The 21,056-nt window shown below is 38.7% G+C and overlaps 1 protein-coding gene across 1 annotated transcript in view; it reads left to right on the forward strand.

Annotated features, from left to right (window-relative positions):
• The first annotated feature begins 260 nt into the window (after positions 1-260).
• Positions 261-21,056, forward strand: part of lmtk2 (lemur tyrosine kinase 2) — a 33,138-nt gene continuing 12,342 nt past the window's right edge. The window contains exons 1-6 of the mRNA XM_076883131.1: positions 261-775; positions 11,781-11,914; positions 12,129-12,282; positions 15,156-15,232; positions 15,991-16,106; positions 16,347-16,434. Coding sequence (XP_076739246.1) covers positions 673-775; positions 11,781-11,914; positions 12,129-12,282; positions 15,156-15,232; positions 15,991-16,106; positions 16,347-16,434 — 672 coding nt within the window. The 5' untranslated portion in view covers positions 261-672. The remainder of the gene's footprint in view (positions 776-11,780; positions 11,915-12,128; positions 12,283-15,155; positions 15,233-15,990; positions 16,107-16,346; positions 16,435-21,056) is intronic.

Below are 21,056 nucleotides of genomic sequence, written 5' to 3' on the forward strand. Positions count from 1 at the left end.
TTGTAGTTTATAACTTGCCGTAAACACAGATATAAACATTTTATATAGAGAGGTCTTCTTTCATAACCACTTTTACGTGCCTCACATGGTTGGCGACTGACTGAATGCAGAAAGCTTTCTTCAGCTTTGATACAAATCACTGGATTTAACTGACTGAGAATAAAGCTCGAACCCGATTGGCTGTGGGAGTTCAACGCGACGGAATTGTCCCTTGTAATTGGTTTAGGCTGCTGTCAATTCCTTGAAGTTTCACGGCCCACTTTCAGTGACGTCACGGTGTACAGGAACATGGCGCTTTGGAGGAGAGGTTCTTCATGATAGTCAGGGGCTATAACGATTGAAATTCCCATTGTGTTCATTTAGACAACACTAAAGTACAGACACTAAATATGAGAGGCCGCGAAAGGTGACCGCCCCCTCTGTCTCCATGGATACCCGACCACTGCGTGTGGTAGCGGCGTTTGCTGTCGTCAGCTGAAACTCTTAGCATCGATAGCTAAAGCTAGTTAGCTGGCGAATAGCCAGACGCAAAAACAGACAAAATGTGCTCGTTTATGTAGCCTAGACTAACGCGAAGCTGCTATTCAATGTTTAAAACACTTAAGCCTTTTTTTAAAATCAGCCATTTATTTGATTTCACGTAGCTAACATTTTGTTAGCTAAGCTATAAGGATGGAGAACCGCCGTGTATATGTTTTGTTGCTGAGCTTTGGGATTTTTCTATCGGCTTTGGGACTGTCTGAAGGCGCCCCTCTTCAGTATGGTCAGAAATCAGGTAAGGCAACCGATTCACAGGTAAAGTGTGTTGTGTTTGTCCACATGAGAGGATGTTTTGCTGAAATTGGTAGCTGGTGCTAATACGAAGCTAAAAGCTAACAACACACTAGCTTGAACTGTATTTCCGGTTATCCAGACAGGAGTGTTTTCAATGGACGGGTTGTCATACTTGTTTGTTTGGTTGATCACAGAGTTATCAGAATATCGGTTCTGGTCTTTCCGTAGTTTGTTTAATAATGATGAATAACTGCAGGTCATTGTCACGACTCGGCCAAATGGCACAGTGATCAACACAGACGTTTCCTTTAACTATTCTCGGAAAAACACTAATTTATTGCTGCAGGTTTATTTCTGATTAATATTTAACAGCAGAAACCAGTGATGTGTGTGTTGTTGCTTCCTGGTACATAGATGTTAACCTTTTACTGGGATTGGTCTAGGTGTTGATGTAAACAAGTTTAAGGCACAACAAGGTGGATGGTGGCCTACCCGCATGGAAATAATGTTTCTGGTTCTAAAGTGAACCTTGATTAACTTGCTTCGATGACTACAGTGTAATATTTCACCCAAATAAAGAGTCCTGTTATGGTTGGGGCCTCATGAATTGTATGTGTTCTTTGAAGAAAAGTTGCTATCTTATTAAAAAATTAAAAACACTTAATGTAGTAATTAAGAGAGTCTCCTGTTCAGGACACAGCTGTAAAAACGGAAGAAAACTGTGTTATTAGGTTACTAATGTGACTATTTCATATTTGCACAGTCACAAATCACCAAAGAAATACAAATGTGAAACAATCATCTTCTTAAATAATCAGTTGAGATGGAATATTCAAGATTCCATAATACTTTGAGCAGTCATTAAACGTTACAGTGCTATGAAAAAAATATTTGCCCCCTTCCTGATTTGTTTTTTCTTTTTGCATATTTTTCACACTTAAATGTTTCAGGTCACCAAATAAAATAACTGAAATAAATAGAAAATATTTTGCAATTGTTAAATTTGGTTTTTCATTTATTAAGGGAAAAGTTTACCTAACCTACAAGGAGCTATGTGAAAAACTAATTGTCTCCCAAACCTTATAACTGGCTGTGTCACTTTTGGCAGCAGAAAATTAAATAACTGGCAATGAGTTTTTAGCATTGTTGTGGAAATTTGGCCCACTCTTTGCTAAATTGTTTTAATTCAGCTACATTAGAAGGTCTTTGAGCATGAACAGCCTGTTTAAGGTCATGCAAATGGCTCTCAATCAGTTTTAAATCTGGACTTTAAATAGGTTACTCCAAAACCATCACCACCTCCTTTTTTTTTCTTGAACTATTCAGAGGTGGACTTGCTGATGTGTTTGAGGTCTTTGTCCCGTCTAAAGTGTGCTTGAGCTTCAGGGCACATATTGTAGGCCAAATTCATGCTTGCATCAATCACAGCAAGCTGCCCTGAAACAGCAAACCAGCCCTAGACCATCACACTACAACCACCATGTTTGAGTCTTAGTATAATGTTTTTTTTATGAAATGCTGTGTTTGATTTACACCAGATGTTACAGGATGCAAAATTTTCAAAAACATCACCTTCTTTTTGGCAAATGTGAAATAATCTTTTGTTTTATTTTTGGTCAGCAATGGTTTTTGCCTCAGAACTCTTTCATGCATGCCATTTGTGCCCATTCTCTTTCTTATTGTTGAATCATGAACTCGAACCTTAGCTGAGCCAAGTGAAGCCTGCACTTTTTTAGATGTTGTTCTAGGTTTTTTTGTAACCTACTGGATGAGTTGTTGATGCGCTCTTGCACTAATTTTGGTAGGCTGGACACTCATCAAAAGGTTCACCACCATTCCAAGTTTTCCATTTGTGGATAATGGATCTCACCATAGTTCACTGGAGTCCAAAACATTAGAAATGGCTTTCTAACCCTTCCTGATAAATGTCAGTGTTTTGTGTCTCATCTGTTGTTGAGCTTCTTTAGATCTTTGCTTGATGTGTTACATTTTGAGATCTTTTAACCTACTTCATGTTGTCAGACAGGTTTTGTTTAAGTGATTTCATTCAACAGGTCTGGCAGTAATCAGGCCTGGGTGTGGCTAATGAAATTGAACATGGCTATCTGAAGAAAAAAATGTGGTTAGTCACAGATATGGTTTTTTTTTTCTTTCACATAGGGCCAAGTAAACCTGGATAGTTTTATTGCCTTAATAACAAAAAAAAATCATAATTTAAAAACTGTATTTTGAATTATCTAAGGTCATCTTTGTCTAAAATTAAAATTTGATCTGACACATGTTAATGTGAGAAATGCACCCCCCCCCCCCCAAAAAAAAAAAAAGAAAAAGAAAAAAAAGAAAATAGAAATCAGCAGTAGCTGTAATACTTTTGCCACAAAGCTACGAGAAGCTTCTTCAACTGAAGAAGCTTCTCGGATGAGAGGTGAAACGTCTTCAAGCAACTTAAAGAAGTCCAGACGCTTTTCTTTGCAAGCTCCTTTGACAACATGTTTCCTAGCACATTACCAACACTCGCTGGTAATGTGTAACTATAACAGATTCCAGTCTTATCACTACAAGTTAATGATTAGCAACAGCGTTGTTTGCTTAATCATAACGAATAGCACAGGAAAGTACAGTGTAAGATGAAATATAGTCCATATTTTTATTATTTTATTACACAGCAACCTGTCCTTTGGTCCATTTTCCTAGTCTACTTATATCTGTGTGTACACATGATATAATAATTCTTGATTATTTGATTGTTCAAAGTTTTGACTTTAAGTTTCTGATTGTTAATGAGATTGTTCTTATGAATATGACTTGGGCTTGCCAATCTGCAAGGGATATTCCGTTTACACATGACAAACAGGGGTAAAAATAGGTTGTTAAGCTTTAACCAAAATGTCAATGTTTAAATTGTAGGGCATAGCCAGGTGATATTTGTTTGATTAGTCTACAAGTCATTAACCTTTCACTACTCTGCTCAGTGACTACCACTACAGACTGTTGGACTGTTGGAGATGCTTGTAATAAGCAAGTTTATCCTTTAGCAGTTGTTTATTTTCTAAATGGTGGAAATCAAATTTAGTTTTGTCCCTAACCAGACAGAGATAAGTATTAGCCTATTTTAGGTGCCTCTGTTTTTTCGTTTGATTCATGATATTCTCAGACTGAAGAACCTTAAACTAACCCAAAGCTTTTAGCCACAGTGCCATTTGCCATTTTGTGTGTAACTAAAAGTAGACATCCACTGTTGTGCACACCGGTCGGTGGGTGAAATCTGTAAAAAATGGGTCAACTCCTCCTCTCCCTGAATGCCTGCTGAAATATGCAGTTTAACTGAAATAGGAGGTGACAGCTCCCTGCTGTATTGGTCCCAAAAACCAGTTGAGTCATTTGGTGGGGCCTGCCAAGTCATAATATGAACCTATGACTCAAATAAAGCCTAATGGAGGAGAACTGATCCCATGTAGCGCTGCCGTGACCCAGCTCCTGTTTTTTTGTATCTGGCTGCTGCTGTAGCCTCTCTGGGAGCCCTGCACTGCCTGGAACCCTGTTGTTTTGCTGAACCAGGTAGTGGGTATGTGTCAAAAAGCTGCCCGCAATTACAGCTGAATGTTTTTCACAGGATTGGTGTGAGCTTTGGAGTTATTAAAGCCATTTGTTCCAATGATTTATCCCACTACTCATTTTAATTGCTGTAATTTAAATAGAAAGGGGCATTGGCTGAAAAATAGCCAGATGTGACATAATTTAGTGCCGACTGAAACAGGGCTGTTAAGTCCAAGCTTATCATTAGCTTGGTTTTGCTTTAAAGTTGTTAGAGGTCATTGCTGGTCTAGAGAATATTATAAAACCCTTAAGAACTGGATTGCCTCATTTTTAGATCCAGATTAGTATAGTAATGGCTTGCTGTGTGGTTTGAGAAAAGTAAATATAGGGCAAAGCTACTTTGATTTCCCTCTGAAACATATTTGCTTTGGCATTGTGGAAAACCCCAGTAAGAAAACACTCTGTCTCAGTACAAGATTCTCATCTGGGGGGCAGTACGGATGACTGGTTTGAAGGCTGACACAGTAACAGCACAAAAATGCATTTGGTGGATTCATATAATTTTTAGGGATGTTGGCCTAAACCATGCAGTGATGTGCATCTGTTCACCTTTTTAAAACCATGCCTTTTTAGCACGGAGTCCTCAGCCAGAATTGTCTGGGTCAGGTTTTTGCCTTTACTTGCCTTGTTAATGGGTCATTTGCTTTTCACATAAGAATATCAATCTTGACATTGCTATTGCATAAATGGACTTAAAGGCTTATAGTTTTATATAATATGAATCATTTATCTCTGGCATTACCTATAGAGTTTGCTTACAGGTTTGAGTTGCATGTGTTTATAAGGAAATATTATGTTTAATTCTTGTTTTATTCACTTAACATTTTTGATTGTTAAAAAGTTTCAGTCTGGTTGGACGTTCAAGACTTAACAATCCCTCTTCATTGTTCTGTTGATGGTGATGATAATTGCAAGGTAAAGAACCCTTACATTTAACAGCTGTGAGTACACATGCCATTTATAGCTACATTCACTGGTCCAATACACTACAGAGCTATTTAATCTTTAATTTCTCCTCTCATCAATATTTTACTGGATACAGTTTCTCTGTTGCAGTCTTAAGCACAGAGGTTTGTGGAAGTAATCCTTTAGAAAGAGCACTTCATAATGGTGGTCTTGCTGTTGTTGCTAATTTATTTGCATCATAATATATCATCAACTATCATTGACTTACAAAGATCTTCGTGATATCTATCACTGGCGATTCAAATTGTAACTGTGCACAGTTCTCAGTGAAAGAGGCCACAGAATTCAGTTTACCTGCACCAGTTTTGGGGTTGTAGTTCAGTATTTTCTGCCCAGCAGGGAAAACATTAGGCATTCAGACATTAGTGAAAAGAAGCAGAGTGCATGAAGGACTTTCATTATGATCATAAGTAAAGAGAACAGATTAAGCCATCTTTTCTATTTCTGTCAGTGACTGCTTGGTGTTCTGTGGCCGACACTGAATCTCAATCATGGCTGACACTCTGTATCATATCTAATATTCCTCAGGGAGTTGGAGGGATTGCTGCTCCATCTTCTCTACTCTCTGACAACCTATGCTGTGTGGATATACCCCCCCTCCCCCGTCTCAGATTAGAACTTACTAAATAGTTAGACCACTGTACAGCCTCATGTGCCAAGCTCTTGCCTTAAGTTTATTTCAACAAAATAATTTGTTACCTGCCACTGTTTTGCCTGAAATTGCAAACCTGTCAACCTAGAAATGATATGGCACCCACATTTGTTTTTCTGATTTTTTTTTCAAGAGAGTTATGTGCAAACTAAATACTCATACAGTCAGAGAAACAGGAACAAACCTTTCTCTTGGTAAATAAATATAATCTCAAATGATGAGTGTGATAGGTGTTAGTGGTTCAAATCATCATTCTGTTGATTACCCTTGGTGTTTCATTGAGGAAGAACACCAGAATTTAATTCACAGTTATATTTATTTTCAATTTCTTGTGTCATACTGCCTAAGCATAAAATTGATGTGTCAAAAACGGCTAACAATTACAACAGTTTCCATGCTGACGGAGCAAGGGCAGATCACAATTTCATGTTTGTGAAATCCTCTGACATTCTAAACATGCACATGAACTGTGACACCTGTTCAACTTAATTTCCTCCCAAAATTGGGCCCATGTTTACAGTTCAAATTTTAAAACGGAATGCAGTGTTAAATGTTGAACCTGAAAATGTGCTGGATTGGATGTTGGATTTCTCATTTGACTTACATTTGTTTTTACTGTGGTAACTGACCTATAGTGAAGTCAGATAGCACCCAAAGTCTTTCACTATGGTGCTATGCTGTTTAAATGTCTGTAGGGGTGGGTGATATAGCCAGATGAACCTTTTGTAACTAGAGATGGCACGATACCACTTTTTTATGTCCGATACCGATACCGATATCATAAATTTGGATATCTGCCGATACCGATATGAATCCGATATAGTGTTTTTTAGTCAACAAAACTGTTTTTTAAATATCTTGCTGCATTTTGTATAAGTTCATACTCAAGTTTAAAACAACAACTACACTAAAGCTATTCTGTTATACCTGTATGCAAAAAAAAAAAAATTTCATAGTTCAGCAATACTGATCAATCTAATAAACTTGAACCTACACCATCCTCCCTATTCTGGTATTTTAAAGAGTACTTAGCATAAATATTAAGCAACCTAACTAATAGGGTTCCAACTCCCAGCAACAACAAAAATAAATAAATAAAAAATAGGGAACCACCCCTCACGCTCCACCTCATGATGCTTAATCGACGTAATCAACCTTAATTTGATGCAGTGTGAAAAAAAAGGCACAGAAATCAATTATTTTTCAAGAAATATTAAATAGATTCAACATCTTTCTTCAACAAAATTGCAGACTGCACAGATGGTACCTTCCCAAAGGAAAAAGTACTATAGCTTACTAGGGTATTTATATTAGACTTAATAGTCACTATATACAGTAATTGACTTCTATTCATTTTACATCAAATTAAAACTTTGGGTGTCAGATAATTATTTATTAAAAGCTAGACATTTTAAATGAGAATAAGAAAGAAAAGTATGTCTTTGTGCCCCCTTTTCCCTGTTAATGCCCTATCGGCCCCCCTGGCTAAACTTTGCTAGATCCGCCCCTGCACAGTTACCAGCGTCAGCTACGTAGAAAAAGATCCTCGAGTAGAAAGTAATATTAAATACATTCTAACAACAGCTGATCAAGCTTAAACGTGCTGCTGTTGTTCAGCCGCTGGTTTCCTCTTTCTGGTGCAAAGTGGGCCAAAAACAAACAAGAGACACTGACTCGCACAGAAAAGCCGATCAGCTGATCATTAAGCAGTTTCATCATTGAAGTAGCAGCAAGAAGAGGCAGTCGCTTGTTAAGCTTAACGCAGGAATGCTTTACAAACATTCAGAGATGGACTTACACACTTGCTTTACTTCTCTCGGGATAACTTTGTCGGAGATGAAATGCCGGGTTGCTAGCGAAGCTCCAAATGCTATCCAGACCACCGACAGGTCCCGCATGCCACAGCCGCTCTATCACGTGATGCATACTGCTAACGTTCTGAGGTGAGTTATGGCGTGTTGCAAGTTTTGTGAGGTGCTTTCGTGATATTTAATGGATCGGATTACATTTTTAATTTTTCTCCGATATCCGATCCAGTAATTTAGGTCAGTATCGGACCGATACGTAATATCGGATCGGTCCATCTCTATTTGTAACCTGTGATGTAGCGTATACTTAGGGTACAGATTGTTAATGTCACAACATTCCATATATGCAGAATCTGCAAATATCCATTATGCATGTTTCCAGCACCTTTTTGAATCTCTGTTATAGAAAATTGAGAGAGTTCTGAAAGCAGTGTACCTACTAATTATTTTTTACTATGTAGATAAGCTAGCTAAAGTCTGATTTTTCATTTATTCCAAATCGGTTCAGGTGTGTGTTGCAATCATACTCACATGTTGGTGTGAAAGCCTGAGACACCTAGATGTGAGTTTGTCATCTGGATGTATTAGTCACCCAATTTCATCTGTCAGAAATTTTGTAGCCAGAAGGAGACTCAGTAGGTGTATACTGTCCTTCTAGCAGACACAATGTACCTGACAAGCCGCAACCAGTGGGACGCTGAATAAACATTGACGGGAGGCTAGGAAGAAGTGTCTCGCACAAATTCCCACTGCTCTCAACTCTCACGGGCCACACTGAGGTAGATTGTAGGTGGATGTGATTAGGGCTGGGCCATATTATACCGTTCACGGTAATACCGGTATAATGTTAGGCAACGATAGGAAAATGAAATATCGCGATAGAATGGGAGTAAAACGCGCATGCCAGTGCCTTTGTTTTCATACGCACATGGCCGATTGTTGAGTGAAACAGATGAACCAGAATTGGTTTGTAAAAATGGTGCAACTTCAGTGATGTGGAACTGGTTTGGTGTTTGTCCGTCAGATACACAACAAAGCACATTTTTTTGCAGAACATGCAAGTGGCCGTTGTTATTGTCATATTTGTCGGACTAAGATGCTCTTAAATCTGGGAGTAATCTGGGTCCTAAACTCCGTATTCTTCAGGTCAAACAACACTGCAGCATCACTTAGAGTTAAAAACTGTCTAAATTCTTTCATCTTTAATAAAACGATCAGCATTGCTGCTTTACCAGGTGTAACTATAAAGTTTAACTTCCAGGCATCCATGAAAACAAAAGTTATTACATTTAACGGAGTTAGAAGTTAGCAGGAAGCTAGCGGAAGTTAGCTCGCTAGTTTCGCTAGTTACCTAAGCATGATATAGCATGTTCTGATGGAGAGATTTCTGAAAAAAATCAAACGTACAGCTCTGCTATCACTTCCAACATAAATGAAGACAGGAAACTAAACAGCAGTGACGTTTGTAGGGTTACTGAAGTTGGGCTAGCTGGTATATAATGATGTGCTACGTGATCGCTAGCGACACAGCTATGTTAGCATAACATAAACAGTGAAGCTGGAGGACGAACACTAACACTTTTCCACTTATAAAAGTTAACGTGAAGGTTCTTCATGATTAGAGACAAATGCAATCGCATGGCAGGATGCTGTAAACGGACCAAACTTCAGTCAGGAGAACAACTGAGATAATCCATCCACAATACGAGGTTAGTCATTAATATACTGCAACAACATGGGAATAGAGCAGCTGCCAGAGAATTCAACATTAATGAATCAATGGTACAGAAGTGGAGGAAGCAAGAAGAATGAGTTTAATAAAGTTTGATTTATCTGACTGCTTTGTTTCGCTTAATGTGCCTTATAATCCCGTGCACCTTATGGTGCGAAAAATACGTACTGCACACTGCAGTTTAATGTTGCAAAGCACCTCTTTTTAACTTCAGTGGATATTATACATGGTTATGCTCAGGATATGTCAGCCCATTTCTACTGGAAATGCCTTTTGGTTAAACTTTCAGCAAGGAATTTGCATTTGCACTGTTACATTTTTATAAAGCTTTAATGTACATAAAAACCAGCTTCTTGTTTAAGTGAAAATAAATGGAAGGTTGTCTTTTTGCGCTAGTAATGTTGTGGAGTTGTATTTTGTCTCGCATCAATTATATCGTCGGTTATATCGTTATCGCAAATTTTCAAATATATATCGTGATAAATATTTTTGGCCATATCGCCCTGCTCTAGCTGTGATTACGTTCAAGTTATAAAAATAAATGCATTAGACTTTGGTGAATTTGTTACCTCATAATGAAACAAATTGATTCAGCAAGTCCTTTCTGTGTGAACTGAAAGTTGTCATCCATAAAAGATGATTCAAGCTGCAAGTGAGAGAGATTGACTTTAACGTCTTCTGACTGTTCACTGGCATTGGCAGTAAGACAAGAAATGCAATGACCAGTAGTCATACCATTCAAAGGAACAGTTAGAAATGAGCAGTGACATGTCGGAAATAAGGTGGGTATGAGTCACGCACACCCTAACAAAAGAATGCGCTTTTGGCAGAAATGCAGTGAACATACAGGTGTTCTTGAAATACAAAGAGTATAGGTGGTGTTATGTTGTCTAGCAGCATGTCCAACCTTACAAACAGCAATGAGAATTGGTTGGTTGGACAAATATAGGTGATAGGTGGTTGGCGAGAAACACCTAATACATAATTATGAATGGTAAATAGCAATACATGGTGTGTCTTTTTTGTAGTGCTGAGGTACGGTTGTACACAGGCACCGATTGAGTTCCCATCAGTTTCTCTAGCCTGTTGTTCAGGCTAAACCAGGGCAAATATCAAAGTTATTTTGGTCAGCTTTGTCTTTTTTTTTTTTAAAACATGTATATGCACAGACATTGGAGATCCAACTTACAGACCGGTGAAACCAGTGTACTTTTATTGTCAGGCCCAACCCTGGATTTGTACAAGGAAGGGCATCTGGCTTGAAAAGGACATCAACTTTGCGAAATCAGACATGCAGGTCATCAGATTTCCAGATCAGTCAGGGCCCGGGTTAACTACAGCTTATTAGATTTTAAATTAAAGGAACATAGCTTTTCATTCAAGTAGTTTTCCATATTCTTTATTCATAATTCACTTGAATATACTTAAACAAATTTAGACTTGCTGAAAGGTGGAATAATCTCATTACAACAAAACAGAATCAGTCTCAATAATCTGTTTATCTTGATGTTTCTTTTTTATTAATCTGTGGAAGCTAAAATTGTAATTGCAGTTAAAATTTGATAATGCACAGCCCTGCACATACATGCCGTATATAGTGCCCTCCGTCATCCTTTTGTCTCCTGTAGTATCAGCTTGTACAATTTGGTTAACTAAATCTGAGGCTCATGTGGTTTGGCATTAGTATAGCGAGTGAGCTGCAGCTGAGCAGCACAGTGGGTGGGTTGTGAGGATGCTGTCAGCCCTGACACTTGAACTGCTGGGCCAGCAGCATCCTCACTTGAGCAGATCTACACCCGCTGTCACGACTGCTGCACTATCAGCTGGTGATTGGCCAGCAGACACCCCCACAACTGCTTCTCTGAATACCTGATAAGGGATAGAGGTCATCTGAGAAGTCACACTTATTGCCACAACATTTTGGGAGAAGTGGTGAATCACATGCACAATGGTACAGATTGTTTTTTCTTCTCACTGCAGTGGAGTTGCAAGAGAAAGACAGTAATGATATGAAGAGGTTGTAGTGTAGTGCACTGTGCAGTTTATTTTTGTTGTCAAGCTCTAATGTACCTTTGTGGGTGGCTTTAGAAGTACTGGTACACTTCTCATGTGTTGTACTGCTGTCAAACACACTTATGCTAACCTAACACAGCTGTCATGTTTCTTCTTTATTCCCTTCTAATTTATTTTTGAATTCCAGAGATAGATGTGAATGATTCAGCACATTTTCTTTCTGTTTTTGTCATTTCAGGTGAAGGCACGAGGGACACTTTGTCTGTCTCTATCTACCTGTCCCTGGTGGTGTCTTTGATGGTGATTGTGTCCTTGGTGGTGGTGCTAGTGAACTGTGTGACCTGCTGCAAGGAAAGGGAGATCAACTTCAAGGTGAGAGTTTTGGCTGGCAGGTAGCCAGACACAAGTGAGTTTCATTTCCTTCATGCAGACTTGACTTGATGAAAACACAGTGGGTGAATGTATAATGTAATGGGCTGTGTGTAAATTTAGTCTAAAAGAGAGTCAGCGTTTTTTGTTTGGGTTTTTTTTTTTGTTGTCATGCCGTCAACAAATTTATACATGGCATATGTTTGTGTGGACGTAGGAGTTTGAAGATCACTTTGATGATGAGATCGACTTCACTCCGCCAGCAGAGGACACCCCTTCTATGCAGTCCCCAGCTGAGGTCTATACCCTTGCTGTGTCTCCTGTGCCCCTGCCTGGCCCGCCACACCTCCAACCTCCTGCCCGCATCACAGGTCTGATACATACACATTCACAGAATCATGTTGTATAAATAAACTTGGCACAAACACTAAGGAAATGTGTGTATCTTCCATGATTTCTTTGTTGTAACAGTGCTTTTAGGCAATAAGTCTTATAGTGTTGGAAAGCCTGGTTATTTCCCTTAAATAGTGCCACAAGGAAAATGCATTTGTGGGTTGAGCAGCAGAGTTGAGTTTATGGGTTGCGCCCATGAGAAGCTTACAAAATCTTTTCTCCCAGTGCCAGACTGTTTGTTCTGCTATTGATGGTTTGGTTTGGTTTGGTTTAGTTTAATTTACTGGACTGGATGATTGAAGTCTGAAGAAACTGCCAATGGCTGGCAGTGAATGAGTTAATAATTTATTTGTCTAATAAACGGGGGCCTCAGTAGCTTGTGGGTGAATGATGCACAGCCACAACAGCAGTACTCAACTCTGCTGCTCAACCCACAAATGCATTTTATTTACAAATTTTACACCATTTAAGCAGAAATAAACAGGCCTTCCAACGGTAGTTAAAACAAAGAAATGATCAAACACAAATTTCCTTACTTTTGTGTGCTTAGCTTATGTCATGAAATACGGTTGTCCATTAAAATATGTTTGTTTGCACTTTGTAGTAAAAAAATGTTCTATTAACACCAGAGGTGGTGGAAATCCACCTGTAGACTGTTTGGTCCCCACCATTAAATAAATATTGAGGGTAGAAATATTAGTACCCCAAAACGTTCTCTGTGGAAAAAACTAAACAAAAATGGGATTTCTTTGGCAAATGTGATCACTGTGTCACAACAGTTCACATAAATTTGAGAACAGTACAGGGATGGAAGGGTGTATCTTAAAAAAGTTGTCACATTTTTTATTGAAAATGTCATACCTAGTACCCATAAACAGTGACTATGAAATACTTGTTCAGGGCTCTAGACTAACTTTTTTGCCATGGGCGTACCGGTACGCCTAACTTTAAAAAGTTAGGCGTACTGGCACAAAAGTTAGGCGCACACACATTTTATAATAATTTATATAATATAATGTGTTTTTCTGGGTACACTGTGCTTTTTCAGCATTCAAAGATTGATGACACCGTGTCAGAGCACTGGCTATGAATTTCAGAAGGATCAGGCCTTAACTTAACGAAAAGTTAGCAATAGTTCTTTTCCTAGTACAGCTACATCCACTTCTGTTGTGCCTAGGCTGCTCACTAGGGCTGGGTATCATCACTGATTTCTATAATCCATTTGATTCCGGTTTTCAAAGTCCCGATTCGATTCAACTTAGCCTCAGACAGTCAGAAATATTATAATTCTGATCATTTATCAGTACTGACTTCATCAGAATTGTGAACATCACAGCAGATGCCTTTGTGTGAAAGTAACTGAGAATAAAACACAGAAAAACATGAAGGAGATTTTCCTGGTCTGGCTTTTTATAGCAGATAACCTTAAAAATATTCTACAATGTTCTGCATATAAAGTTAAAATTTCTTCAGTATTGAATAACAGAAAAATAGGCTTTCTTGTCCGAGGTCATTTAAGTGAAAAAAGAAAAAGAAAAGAAGACAGCAGCCACAGCGCTGTAAACAACGGTAGACTGGTGGGTAATAAGCGAATGAATAGTACAGAAAACAGAGATTTGAGACGGGAAACTGTTCTTGAAGTACAGAGAGAGAGAGAGCTGTGCATGAAGTGTGATTTTAATAGTCGTGGAAGCAAAACAGCAAAATTCATGACGACATTGATCAAATGTGAAGCGCAGTTTGCTGCTTCTTTTGCTGCTGGCTCGGTGAATTTTGGTTGGAGAGAGACAAAACCTGCAGCTCAGAATCAGCGCAAAAAGACGTAAACACAGCGCGGACCGGACGCATCAGGATCGCTGAGCTCCGACAGCGTGTCCGTCTACGGGCCGTCGGGCGAGAAAGCCGAGAAAGACAAAGCTGATTCTGATGCGTCGAGTCCGTTCTGTGTTTACGTCTTTGTGTGGAGTCCGTGTACCTGCTCTCATCTGCTTTTTGGTTGTTGTTGAAATGGTTTTGTGAGCTTTAATCTGAGAATCTGGCATTTCTGGCAAAACACAATTATATTTAAAAGTCAATTCAGGATTTAATGAATTGATATCGCTTTATTCAAGCTACTCACCTCCCACTTCCACCTGCACTTTCAACTGGACCACGGCCAATCAGAGAGGTCCCGCCCCTTAATATCTCTGATTGGTTTAGTCCACGATAGGGGCATAATGTCTGTCTGTTGTTGACCACAGGGAAGGTTGCAGATTTTTTTTTTTTTTATTGTTACACGAACAGTTGGTTGCACAGGTGCAACCAAATTTTTATTTATTTTTTTAGTCGCACCACTGAAAAATTTGGTCGCATTTGCGACCAAATTGGTCGCACTCTAGAGCCCTGTTGTTCATATCCACACACGGTATGTTAAACTAGTTAGTAACTTAATGTAAAGAAGTTGATGTACTTTCTGTTTAGGTGTAGTTAGCTACACATGCTGCATACAGTGCTTAGTGCTAGTCATTAGACAGTTTTTTTTTTTTTTTTAATTTTTGTTATTTTAATGCAGTTTTATTGTTGTTGTAATTTCAATGTGTTTGTCTGAAACAGGTTTCTCTTGTAAATGAGACATTGAGCCTTAATGGGACTACCTGTATAAATAAAGGTTAAGTTAAAAAATTAAATATTTCAGATAGTTTGTTAAGAAGACCATCTCTGACTCAACTATGTGACAACACAATTTCTCAATTTAATTTCACTGTAGTGTTTTCTATTTTGAAGTTGTTGTTTTATTAAGTGGTTCAGATGTAACTTGTGATGCGTCGGTTGGGGCAGTCTTAATAACAGTGATGGGTATTTGGTGTCACAGAGGGATCAACAGGCTTCCAGGTCGTGCGCCACAGTCTGAGCTACATCCAAGAGATCGGCAACGGCTGGTTTGGCCAGGTAAGATAGTTTTTCTTTAATTATCTTCTTCACAAAATTGCATCCACACAAAAGACAAAGAGCTAAATACTCATCTGAAAAATTCATTTAACAAGATGGCAAGCTGTCACTTGTGATTTAATCATTGAATCACAAGTGACAATCATTAATCAATATCGCTACAACCAGTGACTACAGTGGCTTGCAAAAGTATTCGGCCCCCTTGAACTTTTCCACATTTTGTCACATTACAGCCACAAACATGCATCAATTTTATTGGAATTCCACGTGAAAGACCAACACAAAGTGCTGTACACGTGAGAAGTGGAATGAAAATCATACATGATTCCAAACATTTTTTACAAATAAATAACTGCAAAGTCGGGTGTGCGTAATTATTCAGCCCCCTGAGTCAATACTTTGTAGAACCACCTTTTGCTGCAATTACAGCTGCCAGTCTTTTAGGGTTTGTCTCTACCAGCTTTGCACATCTAGAGACTGAAATTCTTGCCCATTCTTCTTTGCAAAACAGCTCCAGCTCAGTCAGATTAGATTGCGAATACTTTTGCAAGCCACTGTAGTATATTGTGTCAAGTAATCCTTACCTCTCAAGGAAAAAAAGGACACCTTTTCCTCTGTTAATCAAATCTTTTTCTTTTTCTCTGCAGTTAGTGGTGCTCCTTGAAATCTTAGAAAAAAACATCTAGACTTGGGTGGTGGTGATGAATCTTTGTTTTCTTTTTGTTTAGCGTGACGTGTTCTTTCTGTTGTATTAACAGGTCCTGTTGAGTGATATCTACACAGACCCAGGGACAAGAGTGGTGGTCAAGGAGTTGAAAGCTAATGCAAGTGCCAAGGAGCAGAATGACTTCCTGCAGCAAGGGGATCCATACAGGTAAAAACTGATGTTTCTCTCTTTGAGAGCACCCCATTTGCAGAGAGCTGTTATTGTTTTTCAGAAGGCTATGGTTAGGGTCATCAACTTATCAAAGACTGTTTTGTTTACTGCACCCGGAGCATCTTTCCTCTTACTTATTGCATTAGTTATTACAATGTATAGTTTGCTTATTTTTAACTTTTTTGGTAACCTGATGGTCATCAAATCAATGACCTGTTATGTCAATTTGGTTTTCAGAGTTTTGCAGCACCCAAACATACTCCACTGCCTTGGACAGTGTGTTGAGGCAATTCCCTTCCTACTGGTTTTTGAATACTGTGAAATGGTAAGTAACTATATGCTTTTTAAAATACACCAGTACAGGTATTATGTCAATAATACCATATGTACATGGGAATTAAATTAGGCTGTTGTCAATCTACCATCTACAGTCCTTGTCCAAGAATTTTCAGTGATTGTGAAGTGGCTGTGCTTATGGTGTTTTAGCCACCACTCACCTAGAAATTTGTATTCATTGAGGAAATTGAGGAGTTTGAGAATTAGCTCATACACAGGTATTTAAAAGATAGTACTCAAAAACTGTTTATCAACTTGTGATATGTGAGAGATGCTCAAATTTCGCAAGAAACTGGTTCTTAGCAACTACTAAATATAGTAGTGAGACTACCCGGTCTAGGTGTGTCTTTAGTCACCAGACCTACTCTGGAGTGATAAGACCAGATAGAGACACTATTATGAACTTGGCAAACTGAGCTTTTTTTCTGCGATATGACACATTGCACTTGTGATTTGGATAACTATATCAGGGATATTCCTGGCAACTAATTTCTTAGTTGCCTAACAGATTGTTCTAAAACTAAGAAACTCAGATATTAATGTAAATTTAATTTAATGGGCATTGTCAAAATCCATATTCTGCTTAAATGCATGGTACTTTGCGTTATGCACTATGAACCTGTGTTATACTCCAAACAGATAAGAAAGACGAAAAACACTTAAACTAACCGGCTCAAACTGGCTTCTTTCGATGTGTAGGAGCTCTACTCTGAGCCCCTCCTGAATGACTGAACTCCTTACAATATCGCTAAGGGAGAGCCCATCCACGTTTTGGAGAAAGCTGAGTTCCGCCGCTTGTATCTATGATCTCATTCTAGTAGTTTTAACATAAAGATCAGGCCTAGATTAACACATTTATAGTATTTCTCAACAACGATGGCAGATGACTGTATAACATTTAGGACACAATAATTTATTGGCATTGGAGATCAATTACAATTTGAACAAATGGCTTAAATGACTACTATGTCTGGTACCAACTAGTGACAACAGTGACTATTAGACGTGTAAGCGACTAGTCGCACACATCCCTAAACTACACATTTTATGGCTCATTAAAGTACCTTAATTACCTCGTCAGCATGCACTTTTTATGACGGTTGTAACTGCTGAAGGCCAGTGTATGGTGCTTTGTAAGGGTTTGTTTGCAGAGCTCTCTGCCTATACCAAAGAATTATGGGAATTCACCTGACACAGAGGGTATGGAGACACTATTTTGTGCACTCCTCCATCAAGTCAGTGGAGCATTACCTCTGGCTGATTGAATGCTGACTGGTTGGAAACATGTTAAACAGCAAAGAAGCACAGACAGTGGCTGCTGTGGATAGTTGTAATTAATTTATGTTACTACAATATAAAGACATTTGTTGTACACTTTGATCTCGGTTTCTTCTGCAGCCAGTAGTTTTGATTATGGTGCACTATTTTTTTTCATGCTGCCCCCTAAAGTGGCAGCAGACATGAGGCAGACATTTGTCTACCTGCTCAGCATCAGCACTATACCAAGCTGGAGAGTTCATGCACTCATTACTTTACCAAATGATTATTGAAGATAATTTTTTTCTATGTTTTAAACTTAAGATAATATGTATATGTTGTTGAATAAGTTAAGTTGTTGCCAGTTTTCTTTTATAAATATGGTAAAGATAATGGTTTAAACCCAAAAAATAAAAATAATTACTTAAAAAGCCCAAACCATCCACTCAAAGCCAAGAAAATGAATGATCTAATCATAATGAAGTCACTCAGACTACATTATGGCAGCTGATTTATTCACTCTTCTCCTTTATTTATTCTGGATGGGTTGAGTTCTGACTGAGGGAAAGCTCTCTTCTCCTGCCTCCTCCTTCTCCGGCCCGAGTTACATAGTTACTCTAAGCTAGAGACCTCTCACATTCCCACCTCGCCCAGCAAAGCAACAGGCTCCATTTACGCTCCTCTGGTGTCAGATCCCCCAGTTGCTGTGTTTGTGCATTTTTATTGCTGGCACCTTGTGTGTGTGTGTGTTAGCGGCTGTTGAGTGCAGTAAACTAAGCTCTTTCTAAAGAAACCTATGGGTGCACGCTGATGAATGCAAAAAGCCAAGAGTGCTGTCTAAAAATATAAACCACCCTGTCATTTCTATTTGATTTATTTAGCAGGACAAATCTTGACTTTGACTTTGAAGTTGTGTTGGAGAAAACTTCAAAGTTGATATATTTTATATATTATATATTATATATTTTAATGTTTATATAATTTTTTTAATTTTAATGTTAGTAATGTTAGGCCTGTCTGTAAATGTAGAGTTTGTACCCAGGTAAGGCGTAAGGTAACACTGCTTGGAGCAACTTTCTCCTTGCTTCCCAGTTCTCTGACATGTCCCTCAGTGTCCAGTTCAACTTATCTTGCCAGGGATTGCGTAACCTCACTAGACTGGGGTATTGTCAGCTGCCCAGACCTGGCAGATGACCTGGCATTGTGGTTTTTCCCAGCCAACTCTCGTAATGGCTCTGACAGGACATGGAAGTGAGTCAAGGTGAATGACTTATTATGAATGCGTGCAAGCTATTAGGGAGGATGGCATGATGAAGAGCAAGTCCTGTTTGTTGAAGGCGATAATGTGTGAGGGTAGCACGACTGAGTGATGTGTATGCTCACTATCCCTTGCTAGATAAAAGTTTTGAGGCCTTTATCCAAGTACGGTTCGGGTCTCGTCTTATCAGTGTGATAAGCAAGATGAGCAAAATAAGCTGCTGACACTTGCTTCATAAAGAAACAAGTGTCGAAGTGCTTGTGTTGCATGTAAAGTAAGGGATGACTTGCTGATGGCGTCTTCCTACTTGAGGCCGTGTCAATCATCTGCTACATGTCGAAACATGAAATGTGACACTGCAGCTGCCCAGCGGACAAGGTGAATCCCAAAAAGCCAATGTACTGTGACGTTCCCTCTGGCAGGCTTTTGATTGATGGCGGTTTTTATGTTTTGTATCACCCATGCCAGTAATCCTGACTGAAAGCATTTTAGACATCAAAATACATCCAGCAACTGGTACATGGGCTGCAGAATGTCACATTCTGTAGTGTTAGTGAAAGCTTCAACTGCGTAGATTTTCTGCCTAGTGATTGGCCAAGATGTTTGTTGAGACTTTTCTAGTTCAAGGTCTCAGACAAGTGGAAGTTCTTCTTTTTAGATTTCAGAATTCACCTTTGTCCTTTTTTAACTGTTACAGCAGCAATCGCTGTGATTGCTTTTTCTCTTTGTAATACTGTAAAGAAGTTACACCATCACCCTGTGAGCAAGGTTACGTTGTTGTTGCCCATTCTCACAACTGCTTTTATTGAAAATCAATTATTTTTTAAACTTGAACCGATTTAACAAAGGTGCCTATCCTTGGCCTGCTGTGGTTCTAATATCCAGTCGCAGAATTCAGCAGTAGAAAGCACTTAAAATAGCTTTTTTCTTTTCCCCACCACTGTTAACTTGATCGTGTGATTACTGAGTTAGGCACGAATCTGTGTTGGAACCTTTACATATCCTTGTTATAAACAGGCCAGACACCAGACTTAATTGTTTTGGCCTTTCACGGTGAATGTCATTTCATTAACAGCGCTGGATCCCCATGAACCCAAACCTAATCACCTGCTTCACATAAAGATAGGCACGCAGTATCACTTACCATATATTGAATATAGCTCTTCAGTGAACACCCCTTCTCAGAGCTATGTGTCTGTCTGTGTCTGTGTGTGTGTGTGTATGTGTTTGTGTGGAATAAGCAAACAAATAGTGCTTACGTAAGACGACTGATCTAAGCTGCTTGCACTGAAATGGCTCAAGGAAAAGTAAACCCTTTGTAAACACACACCCAGACTTGCATGCTCAGTAAATGCATGGGATTTGACATTTTTATTAAAGCATTATTAGCATTATCAGTGGATTCTAAATACACTAGCATTATTTTTAAAAGAAACATTTGTTTAATCTACATCAATTCCCCTGACAGTTTGATTTGTCAGAATCACTACTTCATGACTTTTTGCTGTGAAACTTAATGAGAACTGAGTAAACTAACAATCCTTGGTCTTTACTAAAATTCTATAACAATACAGTTCAAAAATAAGAAAATTGCAGATTGCCCCTTGTGAATGGTTGAAGGTTAATTGTTTTTTTTTTTTTGCCTGACTTGTCTTCGCTTTTAAAACTTTCAGTTATCGGCAGTTATAAATACCAATAGATTGGGAAGTGGCTAAAATTAGCCACTAAGATTGTCCTGGCAATAAATTAGTCAGGCTCTAATCATGCTGTTACTCTTTGATGGCCACCTTTGCTAAAAGATGTTTGTAACAGGGTTCATTCAGAAAAACCTTTGCTCACATAGTTCATCATCTAGTTAATGGTTAGCAAAGCTCTAGTATACAGTGCAGTATTTAGTTGCTGAACAGTCTGAAAAGTTTTGGTTAAAGTGTTCACAGCAACTCCCTGTTGACTGTGTTTTGAAACTGCACTCATCTGAGATCCAGCTCCATCACAGAGACCCCTGCAGGACTGTCACTCTGATAACTTACAGCATTTTGTGTCCTCTATCAAGTTCATGTCTGTGTTTATTGTTTAGAGGGGACTTCAGTCTGAAC

This window comes from Maylandia zebra, linkage group LG4 (genome assembly GCF_041146795.1).
Source record: "Maylandia zebra isolate NMK-2024a linkage group LG4, Mzebra_GT3a, whole genome shotgun sequence".
Classification (NCBI taxonomy): Eukaryota; Metazoa; Chordata; class Actinopteri; order Cichliformes; family Cichlidae; genus Maylandia; species Maylandia zebra.